This window comes from Anopheles maculipalpis, chromosome 2RL, assembly GCF_943734695.1.
Source record: "Anopheles maculipalpis chromosome 2RL, idAnoMacuDA_375_x, whole genome shotgun sequence".
Classification (NCBI taxonomy): Eukaryota; Metazoa; Arthropoda; class Insecta; order Diptera; family Culicidae; genus Anopheles; species Anopheles maculipalpis.
In genome coordinates, this window is record NC_064871.1 from 71963410 (window position 1) to 71986064 (window position 22655).

Genomic DNA, 22655 nt, shown 5'->3' on the forward strand with positions numbered 1-22655 from the left:
CAACTTGAAAATCCCGCATCAACACCATTTGGCACTTGCTGCCGATGCTGTTCGGGATGTGTGCGTCCAGTGCGCAGTGTTTACATTCCAATTAACCTCTGGTGTTGGTGTTGTGTTTTTTTCTCTGTTTTCATTCGCGATTTGCGTGGTCTTAGCAAAATATTACAGCCGCATGGAAAACTAACAAGGTTCAGCTTTTAGTAGTTGGCTGTCACGACGACACGTGTGTGTGTTTGTGTGTGTGGTGTGAAAATAGCGGAAGTGAAAAGTGTGTTGCAAGCAGAAAAAACGGAAGGATAATTGTCTGCAAAAGCTAAGACTTGACCAAGCTGCACAGTGGCCTCTAATTAGAACACGGTTCGAAATGAATACCCATCTGCAAGGATCATCCCCCAGATCACCCGCACCGTCACCTGATCCTGACGTTGACGAGGGTAGTTCTAAAAAGCAGGCAACAAGGTAAGTGTGTTTAAAAAACGGAAAGATTTTACCCTTAACCGAAAGGTTACAGAAAAGTGGGTCAAAAAAGTAGTTTTAATAGCATCTTCTTTTTTTGTTGGTTGCAAAAATAAATACAAAAGAGTTACATATTTTATCATCCAATTAATTTATGCCCATTTGTAAACAAATTTGCTAACCATATTAATGACATAATTTCGCTCGATACAACTGAGCATTTTAATGGTGATTATGGATCTCTAGCAGACAAACTCTCGAACAAACCTTGTCTATCCACATATCGAGCATATCGGTTCTATGGTTTCGAATCAGGAAACTCAAACTTTCGTCATCCCTTGTTTTAATTGAGTCTTTTGTTTTTATTTAATTTATAGAGGCTTTAAGACTATATAGACTTGTGTTTCTTGGGGTGGCCCGGTGGTCTAGGCGACAGCGTCGCCGGTCTTCAATCATCAGGCCCAGGGTTCAAATCCCGTCCGGACCGTTCCTCCTTAATGAGCACTGATTATCTAACTACATAGTATCGACAAACCTAATAAGACATTCGATGGCCGAAGTGACCTTAGGAGGTCATTAAGCTAAGAAAGAAGGCTTTGAGTCCTCTGAGACTACATTCGCCTCTCATTAGATATTTTATTTGATTTCAATTTGTATGTACTTGTTTCGTTTCGTTTTCAATTATTAGGCTTTCAAAATGTTCTTAAAACTGAACTTAACAATCTTAAGTTACAGTGAAGAAGGAAAAATTGCGAGCGGACAAACAAGGAAGGAACAAGGAAGGAAACTAAAGGGAAAATATACACTAGGACTAGGACTAGGTATCACGAAAATAGAGACGATAATGGAAGGCAGAGACAGATGAACAACAAACGAATATTTTGGCAAAACAGTTAAAAACTCGTACCCACATTAGCATAGGGTCATTACTGCCAAACTGGGTACGTTATTTGGCAATAGCTTGAGAAGGGATGGAACGAATAGGTTCACAGAAGAAAGAAGGTTGAAAAAATCTAATCAATTAGATTGGTCAATTAGAAGAATTGAGGAGATGAATGAAGCCTGGGTATGTGATAGACTTGTCTCAAGATTTTCCAGACCCAATATCTGACATTGAGTTGGAAGTGCTTTCGGAGTGCTGAGTACTCTTTGAAGTCTCAAGATCAGGGTAGAATCAAACAACATTCGAAATCCTCTAATATTGGTCTTACAAGATTATCATAGAGAGCCGTCATACACACGGGATCTTTACAATCAGAGGCTATGCCGCGAACGAGGTAGAGGTTACCGTGGATTTTGTAAAATGTTTTTTTTTTCGTGGAGTACCGGAAAACTCAGACTGTGGTCTAACCACACACCTAAGTCTTTAACAGACACCACCTGGTCAAGAGAAACGATACGATTTGGTTAGCTACCGAAAGACTTTACACTTCGCGAGACTTTACACATAAGGAAAGGTCGTCGGCACGGCACCAGACATCGAAGAAATTGAGATGATCTTGGAGTAACAAACAGACGACAGAACTTCACCAACACCGTTGACAAACAAGGAGAACAATAATACACTCAAAACACTGCCTTGAGGGACCCCAGAGTCCGCAACAACGCGGGTGGAACGTTCACATAGAGAGGAGTTTGGCCACCAAAGAGGAGGATAACAAATTTCTCAAGCTTGGCACGTTCAAATGCGGATTTCAAATCGGTGTAAACTACATCGACTTGACGGCAAGCATCTGGATGGACATTTAATTAGATACCAGATCGTTTCGACATGAATTCGTGTTAGTTCTAGGAAATATGTTTACGCACACAAGGGCTTAGCTGGGAATGTACAACACATTTAAAGACTTTGGACAATGTGCATTGTTTGAATGATTGTTAAATCAGAACGTAATAATGTCACTGCTTATTCATGGGGCGCTACAACCGCGTCACGGTCTGCGTCTACTGCAGAATTCTTCTAAGCCGCTCGTGATCCAGTACCGTCTTCTGCCAGTCCATTATCTCTGACTTTCCCGGTGGCGGAGGCCACGCCATCACACCATCTTAATTTGGACCAACCACGGTTGCTCTGTCCATGTGGACAACCTAAAAAGACTTTACGGGCTAGGTCGTCCGGCGTCATTCTAGTGACATGATCAGTCCACCAGAGCCTGTCTCTAATCCGCTGTACGATAGTGAGTGCTGCTCCTTATTGTAGCGGCTCCTCCATTGTTCTTCCACACATACGGGGCCAAAAATCTTACGGAGCATCTTCCTCTCGAACACGGCTAGGAGGGTTTCGTCAGTTTTAGTTAGAGTCGATGTCTCAGAGATACCGGGGTGAGTAACTTACTTACTTACTTATCAGGCGCTCCAATCGCTTTGCGGTCTTGGCCTGCCGCAACAGAATTCGGAAACGCTCACGGTCCCGCGCCGTCGTTAGCCAATCCGTTATCCCGCCCTTGATTCCACGCCATCCTCACACCTCAATCTGGACCTACCACGCCTCCTCTGTTTTGAGCGTGTAGACGGCTCAAAAGGACTTTCTGACCTGGGTCGTCCGGTGCCATGCGTATAACATGCCCAGCCCATCGGAGCCTGGCGAGCCTAATTCGCTGCACGACGGTGAAGCATCTACCTCTAGAAACGCTGCTAAAAGGGCTTCGTCTGTTTTGGACTGGACCGACATGTCTGCGAGGCGAATGTGAGTACTGGGACTATAAAGGTACGATACAGTCCCAGCTTCGATCGTCGCGACAGGTTTTTTGAGATGAGATGTTTCCTCAGGCGGTAGAATGACCGTCTGGCCGCCAGCATCCTAGCGCGCAACTCCGTCTCTGTACTGTTTTTGGTGCTGACTTTTGGCCCGAGATAGATGAAGTTTTGGACGACGTCAAATTTGCGATCACCTATCCATACATCACCCCCACGTAGTTCCGGATGTCTTAGTAGGGCCGCTGATGGTGCCACCATCAATTTGGTATTTGCGTCGTTAATCTGCAACCCGAGGATTTCTGCCGCCTGCTCGATCCGCGCTCGATCCGCAGACTAATTATGTCTATATCATCAGCGTATGCCAGGATCTGGGTTAACTTATAGAAGATGGCTCCCGAAGTCTCCACCTCCGAGTCACGGATGGCCCTCTCTAGCGCCAAGTCGAATAGGAGACAGGCGAGTCCATCTCCCTGACGCAGGCCTTTGGTGGTAGTAAAGGACCCTAAGAGTTTTCCATCCACCTTCACCTGGCTATGTGACGTTGGTCATGGTCACCCTAACAAGCCTGATCAGTTTGGCCGGGATTCCAATAGAGTCTGGTTTGGGATTCCAATGGAGCTCATGGCCTCGTAAAGTTTTACCCTGGGTATGCTATCATATGCGACCTTGAAATCTCTAAGATTTGCCACATGGTGAAAACGGGGACTATAAAAGTTCTGTATAGTCTCCGCTTCGACCTTCGCGACAGATGAATCACGTAATGATAGTTATATCAGTATTAACAACAGGATAAAGAACATTATGCATCTCCGCTTACTCTTATGCATTATCCACGCCATGGTCTATAGAATGTCGAGCCAAAAGTGAATTTCAAAATTTATGGTAAAACACGATCCATGAGATATATCCTTAACCTAATTTTGATTATGGTGTTCATAATGATGATGATTATGACCATACGACGCAAGCCGCCATGCTTAAAATAAATAATAGTGAGGACGATTCTGTTGATGGTGATAAATCTCAACCTTTACCGCCGACACAGGACTCTACATAAATTTCTCACAAAGGAAAAGTGACTAACGGAAAAGTTGGGTGATGCTCGTTGGGGTTTATGTCACGCAACCGTAATGCAAGCGTTAGAGTAAAAGCTCGTGTCAAGTATAAGTTCTCCGCGATGTCTGATGAACAGCCAATTTGACAACCATAATACTGATATCTCGATATAGACAGCATTATCAAACAACCAACCATGATAATGTGGACTAATGTTTAGGTTGACTTAAACGATGTTTAAACCAAAAAAATCGAATATAATCTAATTATTTCAATCTTTGTCTTATTTTCAGAGTATTTAAGAAAAGTTCTTCAAATGGAAAAATCACCGTATATTTGGGAAAACGTGACTTCGTTGACCACATTACGCATGTCGACCCGATAGGTAAGTCTTCCAATCCACACTGTGACAGTAGAAACTATGTAGTTGTGGGTCGTCTAAGGCGGTTAATAAGTTCCGCGCAATCAACAAGTCCTCTTACCAAGCACACTTCATTCCATTTTTCTCCTTTCCACGAATACAACTACTCTTGGGCCATCTTCATCAAAATCAACAATAAACAACGGTGCCGCATATCCCTACCGAACCACTACCGCTTACCGGCCGACAACTACGTCGCACGTACAGATGGTGTCGTGCTGATAGATCCCGATTATGTGAAGGAGAGAAAAGTTTTTGGACACGTACTAGCCGCCTTCCGGTACGGGCGTGAGGATCTGGACGTGCTGGGACTAACCTTCAGAAAGGACCTTTATCTCGCATCGGAACAGGTTAGTATGTAGGCATGTGCGCATTTAATCTTTTGAATAATCGAACGCCGAACAAGAGTAGATGTGTTGAGTGACCGAGAGCGCGAACGGTACCGGAAAGTCTACAAGGGTTGGGTTGATGTCGAAGAAATTGAGTTTTGGTACGGTTTCAATATTCTTCTCAATGCTCTACGTGTATTCTGTGCATAAAAAGAATGAAAAACAGTAGGTCAATGTGCTTTTTTTTTTTCAAAGAAACTAGAATAGGTTTCATTAAATTGAGTGGCGCGCTGGTTTAAAAAAAAACATTGAAGTGAACTCGTTAACTAACACTGCAAATGCATGACTTGGCTTATTTTGTAAGCTCATCTCAACGGAGCAAAGGCAGCGAGTCAATGTTTTGCAGTTACAAAAAGTAAACATGTGTATCTTTTAATTCCTTGCAAGGGAGGCGGCAAATTCTTCCTTCGACCGGAGACCGTCTCAGGCAGCGACAACAAGTTTAAAATACATGAAATAAATCTTACTCATTCGTTGTTTGCCGTGTCATTGCCGCCAAACGGGGTACCAGGCGTCTCCATCACGGGAAACACGTGGCCGAAGGAAGGCTATATCTCGACGCAGAGTAGTACGTGAAAGTAATGTGCGGTTCTTTGTTTTTGTCCTTTCCCCATCCTTTCCTCCTTTTACCCCCCCCCCCCTCTCAGGGAAGGGGAAACACTGAAAGCACGTTCGGTGTACATCAACATAAATGATGTAATTTTGATTTACGATGTAGCTTTCCCCCAACCGAGTTCGGAAGGAAAACACTTACTTACGAAGCACAAAATGTAAAGTTTTCGTGTGCAGATTAATTTGATGGTAGACTTGGAAGTTTTTTTTGTGGTGTGTTTTGTTCGCTCTCTCGTTTTGGTTCTCTAAATTATTTGCTAATGGGATGTGTGTGTTGTTTGCTCACCAACGGCACAGGCTAGGGAGGTGTGGAATAGTTGTAAAATAATATAGCACTAGTGCTGATCCCGAGCGTCATTACAGTTTCAGTTTCTATTAAATTTTGTTTACACTATAGCTGGGTATGATAAATAACAAACACGTACCTAGTGTCACAGCCGCCAGCGATGTGTTGTTTCTCCCTTGCGCTGTTTTGATCAGGAAAGGAATTCGCACCATCCGCGACGGCACAATGTGCAAGAAGCGAAAAAATTGCACATGAAAATAATCAAAATTTATGGTTTCTTTAGCAAAATGGCAAAGCATTAGTAGTGTGCATGTGTGTGCACAAAACCTGCTGGTTCAAGCATTGTACCGTGCAGAGAGAGGAACAACAGTGCAGAATAAACTTGAGCAACGTGGCGGTAGCGCTTTGGGTGAAAATGTGATACACACATTCCGCGCGATATTCTTAATGGATGTTGATCCACAAAACGTTGCCCGGGAGGGGGAGTTTATGTGGTTTTAAGCATGCCGAGCGGTGCAAACACTTTTACCCCGGAGCACTTGCACGCATTCGTCATGGGGATAAATTCATATGGTGGTCGGTGTGTGTACCACATCGACGCGACCAAAAGTTGGGGCACGTGTGTATAGACAAAACCAACCTAAACGTTCGATGATTGACTGTTTCCTTGCTTGTTTTTATAGCAAAAAATCATACACTCACGGCTGTGTGTTGAATACTGTCTGTACACTTTGAACTATTATGGCACAACTTCATAACTCATGACGGATTTAGTATGTCATACTAACAATGTAATGTTGGTGTTTGTGTATGAATAAAAAGGATCGCTTAGAATGATAAATTTGATGATTTTTGTGTACTTCCATCACATAATCTAGCTAGAGGCTATGTTCAAATGAACAGTAGTTTTATAAACTGGCATTAATTAAATTTCTCATCAAAAGTGTTCAAGACAATCTGAGCCTATTTTATGTGTCTTTTTGTCAAAAATGTGTTTGTGTTTTACAAGTCTCAAGTTTTACAGAGGGCGAACATATCGCAATTGTGCTCGGCCCACTAATGCTTTAAAGGAGTCTAATTTGCCAAGCAAACTCCTACAGTTCCATTGTATGATGGTAGATCTTGGAGGCATTAGTCGTCCAAGTGGACCATGGCCATTGAGCCAGCCACTGGTTTATCTTCCCCTTCAGGAAAGGAAGGGCCCATGTAGGGATCATGGGCTAATGTTTCGGGAGGTTGAGAGTAGTAAGGAGGGACTCTAGGATCTCGTAAAGGGATAGAGTAGGGGTTCTCGAAAAACCCTTGGGCTCGGTTGGAAAAAAGCCATACTCTCCAAAGGAGTTTCAGTCCGAGGGGATCGCTTCTGCTTGGGTTGCTTCCCCTGGCCTCCGCAAAACTTCGAGAAATTAGTTCCAAGTATGGTAGTATTTGCAGATGAGAATTACTTTTTTTTAATGTTTTGTCTCGTTCAAAAAAATACGTATCTCATTGTATCACTAAATCTGAAGCAAAAATGATCTCTTACTTCCTCTTGCCTTAACGAATTACTATGCCACTTCGACCATTGCTTAGATTTACTAGACGATTAATACTAGAATACCAAACCTATTCACCAGAAACCTTGAATAGTAAACCACGTAGTATCTCAGTCCGAGACAGCGGTCTGGATGGGATTTGCCGTTTGGAGATAGGCGCCGCTGTCGCCTCTACCATCTTCCTTTCCTTTTTTACACTTATCAATACACGATTTCTTTATTCGAGAGGAATTCGACAGTATTGTACAGAGTGCATGCCTTGGAGGCATGCAATGTGAGAACTGAGGCTTAACAAGCTTGCGATAAGTGTTTTGAGTGGAGAAGTTGTTTTCAGTTGGCGACTTGTGCCCTTGCGAGTATCTCAAGATCTACGTGGTTTTAGGCGTTGTTGCTGACTTCGCCCCTATATATACCATGACCAGCTTGGGACGATTTCGTAGGTCCGATCATCTGTCTGTACATTACCTCTGCGTAAATCAGTGTTTATTAGCAGGATCAACGGTGTAATCTCTGCTCGATTGTTGTTCAATGTTTAATTTTGTGTCGATCATTACGTGCAGGTACTGATGTCCTTAGTTTGCTATTCCTTGTATCTCCGTTCAGTGAACCGTTGAGATACTTAGAACCAGATGACGTACCAGCTTTGATTAGCAAAGGTCGCTAGAGTTAGTTTAATTCCGTAATGGATAAAAGAGAGTTCCTCGCGTGAACGATGTAAGTGTCATCAGTATATGTGAAAATATTAAGTTTTCTTTTTCTTCTTTGGCTCTCAACTACTTAAAGTCTTTGCCTGAGATACTGGCTTTCGTTGAACTTGCTTTACCTGGTGTTGGACAGTCTGTCCTGTATACGAGGTGGCGGTCCAGATGGAATTCGAATATCGGCCCTGCGGTATGAAGGCAGGTGCCACTATCGCCTCTGTTGTAGAACAGTCCCAAAAATGTTGTGAATGTCCATCGTAATAGTCAGATTGACTGGCCAGGTTAGGTTGAATTTTTCGGTGCTCTCGCTTAATTCTACATAATAACACTATTATTCACACTAGCCCCTATCCCAAAAACATAATTTGCCACGATTGTTATCTATACACCAAGAAATGCGCGACGCTACATTTGCCTTCAATAAAAGGGCTGCGACAAGTCGAATCAAGTCAACCAAACACTCTACTAACGATCGCCATCGTCCCAAGCACAGGAGGATATTCAATTACCCTCCCCCACATCGGAATAGATTATCAGAAGAAAAAAAAAGTGCCCTATCGCCCGATGGTTTAATTACGCAATTCGCTCGGGCATTGTTTTGATTGTAATGTAATTTCGCCACCGTTGCCACACATAAAGCTGCCGCACAGCTATCGGCGGATAACGGCAGCGGCAATGAATGATAATTATTCTGCGAAAATAAGGCAAATTAAAGCCACCAACCAGTCCAGTCCCAGCGTGTATGGCAATGGGTAATACGAATGACGAAGATATCGTGCAATATAAACTGATTTACCTTAGATACCTGAGAAACGGTGGTGAGCCTGTGGTGCGTTTATGGCACGTGGCTAGTGGCACCATCTCGCGCGCGTCCTTTAACTGTCGCCGTTATGCATAACGAGAAATAACCAATAATGACGTGTTCTCGGGTTCCTGGTTTCTCTGTCTACCGGTGTGAGAGCCCCCTTTTTGCGCCATCCCATTTATTACTGCAACACACGGGGCGGGGGAAAGAATGAGATTGACCTTTTACTGTGTTGTTAGCGCCGTTTTGGGTTAGCAGTTGAGATGGGTGGTGAAAAAAGTGTATATATCGGTTGAATTATTTTAATGGGAACCCATTTGAGGAGGTGATTTGATACGTTTCCTTGTTTTATGACATTAGAACTCACTGGCAAGACATTTTTAAAGACATTTTTTAACGTTTCACTTTTATGATCCGCAACGTTAATTCTAAACAGACCTACCGTGGTTTTTCCTTCGCTTGAAAGGATTTATCCCACTTTAAAGTAATGCTGTGCGCTAAAGGTAAAATATTCGGCAGTCATCCAAATATCTCTCGTCATACCATTTTCTAAAACATTCCGAAAATGCGTCCAATTTTGAAAGCCACTGAAAATTTCCAATTAATTAACTCACTTTTCAACCGCTACTTAAACATTCCACCATGGGTCCACCGGGAGGACAACCGAGAAGCAAATAGTAGCAATCCAACCAAAGATAGATCCAAAGATAGAAATAACTCTAAAGAAGCTATTGTAGTTTTGCTGAACAAAGAAGGTTAAATGAAGTATCCATTGTGTGTTAACGTGTTCCTTTTTTTCACAATTTACTAGCAGACTTCAGTGTTGTTTTCAATCTGCAGCGATATTGCGGCGAGTCCTTGCCGTTGGCAGACCGACCGGCGTGCCGCGTTTTCGCTGGAACCGTAATTGAAAATAAATTATTTCGTTTCTCTCTCGCTCGCTGTTTTGTGTTTTCCTTTTTTTTTTTGTCCCGGGGCCTCCGTTTGTGGATGATGTTACTGTACAGCATTATGTTCTCTTTTTTTTGACCAGATTTATCCACCGCTCGAGACGGACCGACCGCTCACCCGCCTGCAGGAGCGCCTGATACGGAAGCTGGGCGCGAACGCCTATCCCTTCTACTTCGAGGTGCCGCCCCACTGTCCGGCATCCGTGTCGTTGCAGCCGGCACCGGGCGATACCGGCAAACCGTGCGGTGTGGACTATGAGCTCAAGGCCTTCGTCGGCGAGTCGCAGGAGGACAAACCGCACAAACGAAACTCGGTACGGTTAGCGATAAGGAAAATCATGTACGCACCCTCGAAGCTGGGCGAGCAGCCATCGATCGAGGTTAGCAAAGAGTACATACTGAAACCAAATAAAATTCACCTAGAAGCAAGTCTGGATAAGGAGGTAAGCGCCATTGCAATCTATATGTTACGGAGCTCATTTTCAGCAATCTCGTGTCAGATTCCTTTTTTACTATTCTCTTCATTTTATATTATCGTTTCAGCTTTACCACCACGGCGAAAGCTTGTCGGTGAATGTACATATAGCGAATAATTCAAGTAAAACAGTGAAAAAAATCAAAGTGTCGGTCCGGCAGTTTGCGGACATCTGTCTCTTCTCGACGGCGCAGTACAAGTGCACAGTAGCGGAGGTAGAATCCGAGTAAGTAATCCGTTGCACCGAGCTGATGCCGCGTGCCAAATCAATCGTCGATCGACCGGTGTGCCATCCTGTTGCATTCGTAGCTCATTTTCCTAAAGAAGGAATTTTTCACATCAAGAGATGGTGTGGTTTTTTGCATTGTGGGCGACTGTTTTCACCCATCATGGGGTACCACCGTTGACCGCTGTTACCGTTTACGGTAGAGAGCAACAACAGTTCGTTCCTTTATTTTTCACGCATTTCTCGACAAAATGAGAAGGTAATCATGTGTGTTTGGAGCCCGTTGGCGGGGAAAACTTTCAATCCCTTTTTGCAGTTGCCGTTATGACGTTACTTAAGTATCCCGAACGCAGAAGAGCACTCAGGTTTAATTGAAGGATTGAATACGTACGGATGAGAATCGTGCGAGTGCATGTGGGGGTGATTTTTTTTTGTTCCTCTTCTCCTGAAAGTCTTCGTTTTCGTATGTAACGGAAATGGAAAATGTAAGGTTGGTGCGTCGAACGAGAGGGGCCGGTTATAGTATAAAAGCGCTACAGTAGCGCTCTGAAGGGACCCATAAAGAGCGACGCATAAAGCAAAGCGTTACCGGAAGCTGAGTTGACTGGCGTGCGGAGGAACGGATTGCAGGGGTGTGACTCTTCAAGACTGTAAAGGACCTAATGCAAGCATGTCATGGAGCGTGTAACATGAGCATGTGTAGTCGAAAGTGACTTAACGTGCGAATCTGTCTCCCCGCGTGTTCAAGCGTTTGTGCGACAGGATAGTTTATGTGTTGTGCTTCTTGGTAGTGACACGACACGGTGCGATGACGGTAGAGAGCAATCGGGATTTTTCTACTCGGAGCTAACGATGCGTTGACGCTGCTACTCTATACCGTTGGTACGCTATGCTGTAACGCCATTGCCCGAAACCATGCCCGGTCCGGTGCACACTCTTAAACACAACGCGATAATAAGCGGAATGTTTCAGGAAATAGTTTATTTTTTTACGATTGCATGCAGTTTTGCACTGAGATTGCACAGCTTAGGGGCCAACATTATGAATAGTAACTGGTTTTCCAAAAGGTACGTTTAGAGATACGCATGAAACTTCTTTAATACAATCGTTGCCGCTAAATTTTGCCTCTAAGTCAGAAATTTTTTAAAGTACTCATCAATGTTGGTCCTTATGGCATCAATTTTTGACTAAGTCATAAAAGGTTGCAAAAACTGGACAAATGCAATAGATTATTGAAATGATTGAAGGAAATTTCCGCATCACAAAGCTATTACTAAAAATTACTAAAAAAATTAAAAAAAGTTGCTTTTTGTTCATATTCGTCCATGTTCATCCATATGAATATGTTTCATTTCAAACACGAATTTCGAAAACTGCTTCAGAAATTTGTTTAATTACATATTACGATCAAAATGAGTAAATAAATGGAGACTAATAAAAAGCATTTTAATAAAATCAGTAAAATGTAGCGCAATGAATGAAATTTACTTTAAAAAATTGTGGATTAAACTGAACCATGTTATGCTAAACATGTTTAGTTTGATGCTAAAATATGCTAAATGTGTTGAATTGCATGTTGTTGAATGTGAATTTAATGGCTTGATGATTTGATAGCCAAAAATTGATGCCTTCAAGACAAAAAAATGATGCCTTCAAGATTAAAACTTCTGACTCAGGAACTAATTTTGCAATGATTGTCATATTCGTGTAGGATTACTCCTTATCACGCTTTGTGTGGTTTTGTCTAGAATAGGTGTATGATGTTTCTCACCGTTTGCTCTTGAACCATCGACCATCGACCAGCTACTGACATCGTGCAATATTTATGCAAAAGAGTTCGCCAAAATTGGCATTGGAGTTTAGGGATATTTTAATGCTGATAATGTTACCTTCCGGCAAGAAGCGATGCCAAACGTAATTGTATGTTATGCTGGAGTATTTAAAATCAGGACCAATTGGTGATTGATGTTAGCGGTAAAAGAGTTTTCACGTTCATTCAACGAACCGATAAATGATGTACTTGTTCCACGCAAATGTGTTCGATTTCTCTAGCTACAACCACGAATGTCGCGTGTTCTTAAACAGAAGCGAACGTATTTCTAAGAAGTTTCAGTACTTTTGATTAGATATCCTTTCTGGACGGGTACCACTTATCAACCCTGGTCGACCATGGATATGAAATACACCATTAACGCAGCACTTTGCTGCTCCAGCAGTGTAGTGTGAGTGTAATTTTCCCGGGACCGAAAACAATTATCAATTAAATTTTTCAATTAAACCTTCCCGTTGCGAATCGTACTGCGGCACAGTGCGCTTGACCCGGGGAAATCAGACAGACCGTGTGCTGCCTACCGGAAAATCGATAACCGACACCGAAAGCGTACAAGAAGCAGCCATTAGTTTGCCTTCCCCACGCTCCGGGGGCTTGGTCATCGGTGAAGTTTGTTGGCAAACGCGCTGTCGGTTGGTAGGATGACGAGCTTTTCCTTTGCCTTTCGTTTAGCTCGCATTGACGAAGGTGCGCTTGCAGAAGTTGTGTGAGAACGCCCCTTACCACAGAGCTATTGCCTCCTTGAACAATGTCGGGGTCAACGCAAACTTTATCGAAAATCGTTTCCATTCCGCATTTCGAGGTCACACAATCTCTAGCGCCGGGTAAAATGGTTTCTTCCAATCGGGTAGTATTGTACCGCTTCAACAATTGTGTGGAAGAAAATTCATACACAAGGCTAAATAGGCAGGTTGCTGCTATATTGTTCATCGATTAGAGAATGTTATCGAGCGAAAGCAAAAAAAAAATGCTAACAATGCTCAGAAAGGCAAAGAAGACGTTTGGGTGTGTTTTATTTAAATAATTTCTATTCGAAACGTTTCCTTACAAATCCGTGTCCGTCGTCTTCTCGAGTCAGCCACTGCAAGGAATTTTAGTTTTTCAAGCTTCTGGCCATTTCGTAGCGGGCGTTCCATATCGCACATCCTATCTAATCTATCTTCATTTCATTCACTACGCAGAGAATATTCTGTCGGTCCCGGCTTTACCCTATCCAAAGTGTTCACCATTAAACCGCTGCTTAAACACAACAAACACAAACGTGGCCTTGCCCTGGACGGCCAACTGAAGCACGAGGATACAAATCTCGCGTCCAGCACGATGTAAGCGTAATGGCCGCGCCATGTTGTGTTGCCTAGTGGTGGATGGGGGAAGGTGGTTTTTTGGTAGTGGTGGGGCTCAGAGCGCTGTACAATTTAATCGAAAATGAAAGTGTCTTTTCTATGTATGGATAATGCATCCACACGCTCTCCTCCTCGCCATGTTTGCGTGTACTGCAAATGGAAATTCTTTGTTGCCTCCTTTTCACACATTAGAGATACTGTAGTAACACTCATACACATACACAAACACATATACACATCCAGTATAATCTACATAACACCTCAATCCAACCTTTGCCGCAAAGTCATGCATAGAGTATCCTTTCATAGGTGGTTCAGGTGTGTTTCGCTGAACTTGATGTCGTTTTTTATCCTTTTCTCTTTCCGCATTGGTCCTTATAACAGCATTTCGCAACCTCTCTGAATGTATATCAACATCAAGGATCAATATCGGTGTCTACTATATTCCACACTAAAGTTCTTGACTGCACGATCATGAACTTCGTTACAGTTAATGCTGATCTTTACACCATAATGTTGAAGTTGTGATAATTTATCCTGAAATTAGTATAGAGAATGTTTCGCTAATACGTGTATGAATCTAGTACCTCGCAGTGAGACTGTAAGCATTTATTAAAAGTCATTTGGTGGTGGTTTAATTTAACATAAACAGTGTGCTAATTGTGATGAACGCTCGATGGGAGTGGTTTTGCACGTAATAAACAATTTGTTTAAGGGTGATTACACTAAGTAAAATAGTTTTAAAAACGTTTGTTGTGATTTTAAAGACAAATCAGAAAGCTTCTTTCGCAAATGACGATAAACGACCATTTCGATCACATTCGATCCTTCCCCAAGTTTATATTCATTTGTTAAACAGCACTGTAACATACTTCTTCTCATTAACAATCAACTCACATACTGCTGTGCGCAAAGGAATGGCCAGGTTCAACACAAGTGCCTATGATACACAGAAAGGGGCATCCTCCGCAATAAATCCAAGACATGGATGGTTGGATGCTGGGTTTAGGTTTATGAAGTTTTCAACATACTCTTGATTGCAGAACCTCATACAGTGATGGTATGTGGCATTGTAGGTGTGTATATGTACGCGGTCAAGATGCTTGAGACTGTGGCATGTTTCAAATATTTGTCGTACATCAGCAGAAATTGTGTTAGCTTGAGAGCAGAAGCCATACACTGTGTCAAAAAATTGTTCGTACAGTAAGGATTGATACAAAAAAATATTAAAAATAAAAAAATTGTCCCTACAACGAACGCACACAGGTTTGTTAACCCGATTGATGAAGTTAATACTACGTATTTCAGAGGAAATGTTCTCCAATTTTTGCATGAGAAACATTTTCAGCTAGTTTTTTTATGCTGGATCGAGAGAGTTTTCGCCACTAATTCTCAATAAAATTGAGGTCTGAAGGGTGGGGCGGATGCGTAAGCATTCTTTTGACGTGGTGCAGCAAACATTCCCTGACCAACGTAGAAGTATGCTTCGCATCATTATCTTGGACAAGCTGAAAATTTGATCCATGACATAAGTTTAAAGAACTTGCCTTCAATTCATCTTTCAAAAGTTCCAAATACTGGAATCAAGCCATTGTTGAATCAATGAACGTCAAGGTTTCGGTGGCCTCAAGCACCCTTTTAATGTATTAAAGGCACCCCAAACCATACCACACAGTCGGCCGCAGAGTTTTTAGATTCAATTGAGTATTTGAATTGCGCCACATCCACAACAATTTGTCTGACCCGAAGCTATAAAATTTGCTTTAAATTTGATATCAAATTCGTCCGGTTCGACCAAGTAGTTTTGGGCATATTCTAGTCGCTCTTACCGGCTTCTTCCGTGCAAAGTTCCCTCATCTGTCTATAAGTTTGTGGGATCCCGACTAAAGATTTTGTTTAATTTGCCGTAGAATAATGCGTTTGTAAAGTTAGGTGAACTTAATTCTGCGGGCTTTAAGGGGAGAAGCCTCCAATGCTTTTGTCTTCTAGAAGGTATAAACTACAATTTTAACTAAAGATTGCAAGCCATTTGCTACGCCTGCCATTTCGGAAAATCCGTTGCCTTCATTCCTAAAGTTAATGATCATTTTTCGAATTTTAATCGAGATTTTTATGTGTGAAACAGCCATTTTTTCTAGAGAAAACACTTAAAATACAAAAAAAAAATTAGAAGGCGGGACATCGTAACCTTTGATTTTCATGCAAATCGTTAGCAATGTTAGACAGTTTTAAGCCTTTTTTTAAAGGATTTGTTTTATTTGCCTACACTGTACGGGCAACGTTTTGACACAGTGTAGTTTGTATGTAAGTTAATGTCGGGTCACTTACGTACTAGTGGTCGTAGTTGACAAAATAAACTCTTGGTCCATAAATCCGCTTCAATATTCTTCTCCTTCATTCATACAGGTTGAAGCGATCATAATCGGATTGAATGTCATTTGAATGATCGTGTGGCGTACTCGCAGGTTATTCTACTCGTCTAGTGCGTCCGTCATAGTGTTCCAACGCAGTTGCACGTGCCGTAGAAGCTAATTTGTGTTGGCTTTCACTCTTCTAGCTTGTACCGATGTAGGAATGAACAACACAGATATAAGCGAACGAATGATCTCATCGCCAATGGGAGTTTCCCCATCCTTAAACACACACGCACTCTATACGCAGTACCGAGCCTAACAATGCTAACCTCTGGAAAGCAAATCAAGCACAATGTTTGGCAATATTTGGCCTACGAAAACCGGCTAGGACGTAGGGATGTCGAAAAGCGCACACCGCCGCGTCTTGAGTGGTTTTGTGGAGAGCGTTGTGGACAGCAGCGAGTTGTCTACGTGCGTGCCACAAGTGATTAGCTTTCGTTTCCGTCGAGCATTCGGTGCTTTTAACCAATTCACCCTTAACCATCACCCCAACTCCACGCTTTTGTGGCAGGAAATCGATGGAAATCGGACCACACTACCACGTTCCATCAAAGTGGTTGCGCGTGCGGGAAACGAATTCATTTTGTTTTTAGTGTGTGTGTGTGTGTGTGTATGTGCGGTTTTTCGTTCATTCCCCGGTCGCCAGTCTGCCGATTGTTGATGAAGGCGATAATAATAATACGGTCGAACCTCGGTGTACGTTGAGATAATAATGGGTGTGCGAGTTGATTTTCTTTACGATTCCGTTTGTGCCGGCATAGTTGGGGCGGGTGGAAGGAAAGGTCGTGTCGGTGTGAACATACACTATTTGATGGGCACCACAGCGCACCGTGCGGTACCAGGCGCCTCCATGCGGTGCTGTGTTTATGCAAATACGACGGAAAAGTATGCCAAATTTAAACATTGCCGATGTAATTGAAGAAAACATACATAATATATTTGACCTTAAGTACACTGTCCCGACCCACCCGACTGGTTGATGGGGGACAATTGTTTAATTTTATAGACTTTTTCTTTTTTTTGTAGAGCCAGACGAGCTATATGCAAAACAAAAATTCCAGTAATAAATTGATTAATGTCAAGAGATACCGACTGGATTTGCATCGATCGTAGTCACATGAAAATAATATAATGAAATACATTTAAAAAAATGGATGGTAACACCTGGTGTTTTCTGGAAACATTCCCCGAATCGTATTCCAATTTTACGAAACATGAACAGAATATTTGAAAACTAATTGTATCTACTTTTATCCCTTCTTATTCTCTCTTTTTCTCTCTCTCTCTCTCTCTCTCTATCTCTCTCTCTATCTATCTATCTCTCTCTTTCCTCCTTACACACAAACACACTATTTATTTTCTTTTAATGTTGCGAACGAAATATGATGCTCTTACTATTGTATCAACTTCCACATTTTGCTCGCATACAATCATGAAACAATACCGATACTTCCCATTCAATTCTACACCACGTGTGATAACATTAATGATGCGCACTTGGACGAATAACACACAACCAATGTTATTGGAACTGTTTGGCGCGTATTCAAATTTGTGTGCGTGTGTCCAATACGGTTCCATTCCTTCCTGTTTCAACCGGTCGTGTCGTGGCGCGACGCTTCAACCTTCAAATCCCGCGTCGCCTTTCCATCGATTCCATTGTTTTAACCTTTTCCATGTTTCCGTGTACACATACACACATACACACGCTCATCACCATCACCAGAGACGGATGTCAGGTTGCTCCCGGATTCACGCTTTCGAAAGTGTTTACGCTGACACCATTGCTGGCCAATAATAAAGACAAGTGGGGCCTGGCACTTGACGGCCAGCTGAAGCACGAGGACACCAATCTGGCCTCGAGCACGCTGTAAGTTTGTTGATACATCTCTCTTTCTCTCTCCCTCTCCCCACCTCGTACCCATCTTTCTTTCTATCTTTCTTTTGCTCTTGCACTTCTTCCCCATCGGTCTATCGGTGGCTTCTTCTTGCTCGTGATCGTGTCGTTCCTCAGTCTCGTCTCATGTGTTGTTTTTTTTTGTTCTTTTTTTTTCGTCTTTTTATTTGTTCACTTGGTTGGTTCACCTGAAAGGGTTCTATGTACTACTGCGTCCTTGTTACCCTTTCCCTTCCTAGGTGAAATATGCGTTTGTTTTATTACTGTTTTTCTTTTGTGCACTGTGCTGTTCTTCGCTGCACTGCTTTGTTTAGGAAAGCACTTAATTGAAAGGTCTGTTGCTTCATTTCTTTGTGTTTTTTTTTGTGCTGTGATTGTTTTTGCAATTTTTTTTTTGAGTTTATTCTCATCTATTCAATCAGTTTTCTGTATGACTCGATGTATTGTTTACTGTGTGTATCGTTTAGCACAGGTTTGTTTTTATTTTGTATATTTTTGTTTTTCCTTTCTGTTTTGTTGTTTTGTATTTTCTGTATTTCCTTGACAAATTTTCTTCAAAATTTTCACTTTCACGTCAAGTGATGCATCAGTTTATTCTTATTGTTAAACTGAATTCGGTTACAGTTTTGCAAATACTCTTTCGTTCCATTTGATGTCATTACGCCATATTTATCAGATCTCATCATGAGCTGTTTCGTCATTTTTTTTTACATTATTGTATAATTATAAATTTGACTCATCGTGTTTTTGCTGTAAATGTGTTTTTTGTTGCATGTTTCGTTTTTTTCCGTATGTTTTATGCTTGTAAATGTATTTTGTTTTTTCCCCTGTTTATGTATACACAATCTACATCTGCTTGTATCGGTAGTTCATCGCCTAACCTTTCCATTCCACTGTATTGCACCGCTTTCCTACTTCTAATAATGTTTAAACTATTCGCAGGTCTCGCACACTGGTGGATGGAAAATATAGGTTAGAAAAGATACTTGAATTTTGATTATTCAAAATTATCATCGTTTTATTACCGAACAGCTTGTTTGATTACTTTATTTATTGAAGATTTTTCTATTGTTATTTTATGCATCGATTTCTTATTTTGTTTAGAAATTTCGAATTTAAAACCTACATGGATAAAAACATATATAAATAAATACATACATATAATAGATAAATATATAAAAAATATAATAATAAATACTTATAGAAATATAAATACAAAAATAAATTTACCTCAAATTGTTGGGACAAATCTAATGTCAAAGAAAGGAATATCGTTTTTAGTGTCATTAGTTTAGTTTCGTACTGACAAGTTATTAGTTTGCACTGTAGAAATCCTATTTAACTGTTTCTATTATAACACAATATTAGTTGTTTTAAGAATTATTAGTTCGTTCGTTTTATTGTAGCTTTTTTGCTTTAACTATTTCTTCTAACTTTTTCATTTTTTTCGGCATTATATGATCTGAATTTTATTTAGCAATGGATAGTTTTTAAAAATAATAAGTTTTTGTTTATACTTTTTAAAACGAATCCTTCCGTCGCGGCAGAATTGCTGATCCTTCACAACGAGAAAACCTGGGCATTATAGTGCAGTATAAAGTAAAGGTTAAACTTTGCATCACTCCTCTTGGCGGGTAAATATATTTGGCTGATAAACCCTTCCTTCTGACATGCATGCTGTAATACTCTCGTTTTTCTAATACTTTTTTCCTGTAGAGATTTAGTAGCAGAGTTGCCGTTCATACTCATGCACCCGAAACCGGACGATGATGAACCCGTGATAGGTGATCGATCACCCGGTCGAACAGTGAATAGTGCCGATCGTAAACACTCGTACCAGGCCGGTCACGATATGGGCTCCAACAGTAACAATGGTGACGCACATGCCTCCAAAGAGGACGGTCCGAATTTAATCCAGCTAGACGGGTAAGAAGCGCTTCGGAAAAAGTCAAACAGGTTTAATATAATTTGCGGTACAACAAATTCTTATATAGAGGAATAATTTTAAAGCTTATTAACATGCTTGGTTGACACGTACAGTTTAAGGATTATGTTTTGGTTATTTTTTTACAACTTTATTAACTTGTACATCCAGTCAAGCGAGAACTTTGGCGGGAAACCAACAGCAACGTCGTAAAATTGCGGACAAGGGTTTCAAGTGGTCATTTGTTGGACACTCAAAATATTCAAACGACACAAAGTTAGTACATTCCCTCAAGGGTACTTCTGTTGTTAGGTTTGGGAATATGCCTATGGGTTGACCTTTTTTTTACCGTTGGCATTGCTCAGATTGCGATGATAATGCGTAGGTTACAATGAGCGTTTGGTGGTGTGTACAGGGTGTTTGTTATAAATATGGCAGATTCGTTTATAACTAGTAATTGGATTGGAATATCAACAGGTGAATTTTTATCAATTGTATGAACAATTTTTAACCCGCCCGAACTATGGAAATGGATCACGTGTATTATGATGATTCGAACCGATGGCTCACCTACTACTGCTCTTCTGACGTTCCGCGGGTGTTGCAGATCAAATTTTCCCAGGCGGCGATGGTGTTCGGATGTGTGTCGTCAGATAGTGGATGTGATCCCAACGTTCTTCTTTGAACAAGGCCTCCGGCTTAGTTCCGATAGCTAAATTAGGATACTGGAAATGATAGTGAAGCTTTGGATCATTAGAGTGGCCAATGGATCATGGATCATGGATCATGGATCAAAACCATCAAAACAATTTTTAAATCTTCATCGCGCCGAACCAGTGGCCACCTAATTCGTCGGATCTTAATCCCCTGAATAATAATTCAGTTTGGAGCGCAGTTGAACCTTAAACTAATACATCGTCCTTTGCGAATAGCGGAACTAATGGTGAAAATTTTTCGGCCCTTCCCACGGCCACGGTTGTCCCACAGCTTGGTTCAGGTTATAGGCAATTTCCAACATGATTAGTTGTTCCGGGTATATATATTTTTCTTTTTCCGTAGTAAACTATCATATTTATTGCGAACACCCTGCATAGCGGCCTTGTCGGTGGATCCTGTTTATTGTCTTATTTTTCTCATACTAACTATTTTTGGCAAAAAATGTATTAACTTTTGTATTCATTAAGAACGGTCTGGCTGAATATTAAGTAATGTTTATTTCCTTCTTTTTCATGTGCCTTTTTTAGCGACGACAACTGTCCGGACGACGATATTATATTTGAGGATTTCGCCCGGTTACGCTTAAAAGGCGCTGAAACGGAAGCTTAAGGGCATTCGTCAGCAAATTTGCGGTAGCGGACGGGTATGGCCGGTGCCCTGCATTCTGTGGTGTTCGAACGAGTAAGGCTATTAACGTGCGCTATGGCTGAAAGAGTCAATGGCAGAAAGAGCCGGTTTGGTCAAGGCACAAACATGTTGGTTAGCGAATATAAGCGAAACGTGAAAGAGAAAGAAAAAAACACCGACCAACAGATAAGTTAAGCTACGCCAAAGTATCCATATATTTGATGTTTTCAAACGATTGTCTAGCTCTTCCTCAACTAAAACTCTCCTAGATAACAGCGTGAAATGCAAAATCGGGGGCGGTTTTCGGAGAAAAAAAAAACATATAAAAAAGAAAAAATGTCACTATATAACGTAAGGACCAACTGTCGGTATTGGTTTTCTGAGGCAAAAAATACCGACACTATTACTGTTCAATGGCTAGATAAATCCACTGTTTCCAAGTTTTACAAACGGAATGCGTCCGCATCTCGGTCCATCTTCTTCGGTCTACACCTATCCTCCACTATCTTTCATCCGTGTTTTGCTTCATATTGGTCGAGTAATACAAGATCCGCGTACAAAAAAACTGGTATCACCCCCTCCTTAGAATATTATCTTCCGGTGAAGTGAAGGGATAATAGTTAGCCGTTAGTGTGGGCAATCAGAATTGCAAGCTATAGAGCAATTATATAGAAAGTACTTCAACTGCCGCCATGCCTATTACACTTGATAGACTTTTTTTCGACTTCTTTCCTAACCAAATTCTCTAAGCAAAAACAACCAGTCGAGAGCAACTATATGTTTCCTTTTCATAAAAAAAAACATTTTTCAAATTCGAATTGTTTACTTCTAAAGAAATGCGAAGTACAGTCGTTGATTATATTATTTTATCTAACAATACTCCTTCCACTAAAGGAGAAGCATTTGTACTATTGTGTAACGTACGGTAGATGTAACACAAAACGTGTCACCTGTTGAATTGAGTGCAGCAGCAAAGTCCTCTTTCGCATTTATTGTGGTGATTGTGGTAGAACAGGAACACTGAAACATAGTGATTGGTGTGAACACTGGAGGCGCGAACTAGTGCAAGCACAACACGCGCATATAGGTAATCGCGCAAATAGTCATTAACAAGCTGTTTGTGGACGTGTGCTTTTTATTTGATACGGTTTGAGGGTTGAACAGAAATTATTTAGAAACTTTTGCTCGAATGGCAACATAAAATTGTGGAGAAGGAGAATTATTCTTTTGTTCGATTTGTTTTGTATGCACTCTAGATGGCGCACAAACCCCACGAGGAACAGGGTCAAACAC

The 22655-nt window shown here is 41.4% G+C and overlaps 2 protein-coding genes across 5 annotated transcripts in view; both read left to right on the forward strand.

Annotated features, from left to right (window-relative positions):
* LOC126556197 (retinol dehydrogenase 14) overlaps positions 1–22655 on the forward strand; it is a 128902-nt gene that overhangs the window by 71481 nt on the left and 34766 nt on the right. The window lies entirely within an intron of this gene.
* Positions 315–21345, forward strand: LOC126556099 (arrestin red cell). Of its 3 annotated transcripts, XM_050211298.1 has the most exons (10): positions 315–459; positions 4503–4594; positions 4838–4980; positions 9992–10351; positions 10452–10609; positions 17924–18067; positions 19037–19066; positions 19642–19728; positions 19811–20020; positions 21263–21345. In XM_050211298.1, exons 1-10 carry the CDS (start codon positions 365–367, stop codon positions 21342–21344), a joined length of 1401 nt encoding a protein of 466 aa, XP_050067255.1. In that variant the 5' UTR covers positions 315–364; the 3' UTR covers position 21345. The 3 variants fall into 3 exon arrangements, with proteins under 3 accessions (XP_050067255.1, XP_050067258.1, XP_050067256.1); XM_050211301.1 differs by lacking the exons at positions 17924–18067; positions 19037–19066 and adding an exon at positions 13622–13762; XM_050211299.1 differs by lacking the exon at positions 19037–19066.

Excerpts from the sequence above, each read along its gene's own strand:
- LOC126556099 (XM_050211298.1), top strand. The coding sequence starts at position 365 with ATGAATACCCATCTGCAAGGATCATCCCCCAGATCACCCGCACCGTCA. Across the intron at positions 4,981-9,991 it reads TTTATCTCGCATCGGAACAG|ATTTATCCACCGCTCGAGAC; the intron begins GTTAGTATGTAG and ends TTTTTTGACCAG. Across the intron at positions 18,068-19,036 it reads AATCTGGCCTCGAGCACGCT|GTCTCGCACACTGGTGGATG; the intron begins GTAAGTTTGTTG and ends AACTATTCGCAG.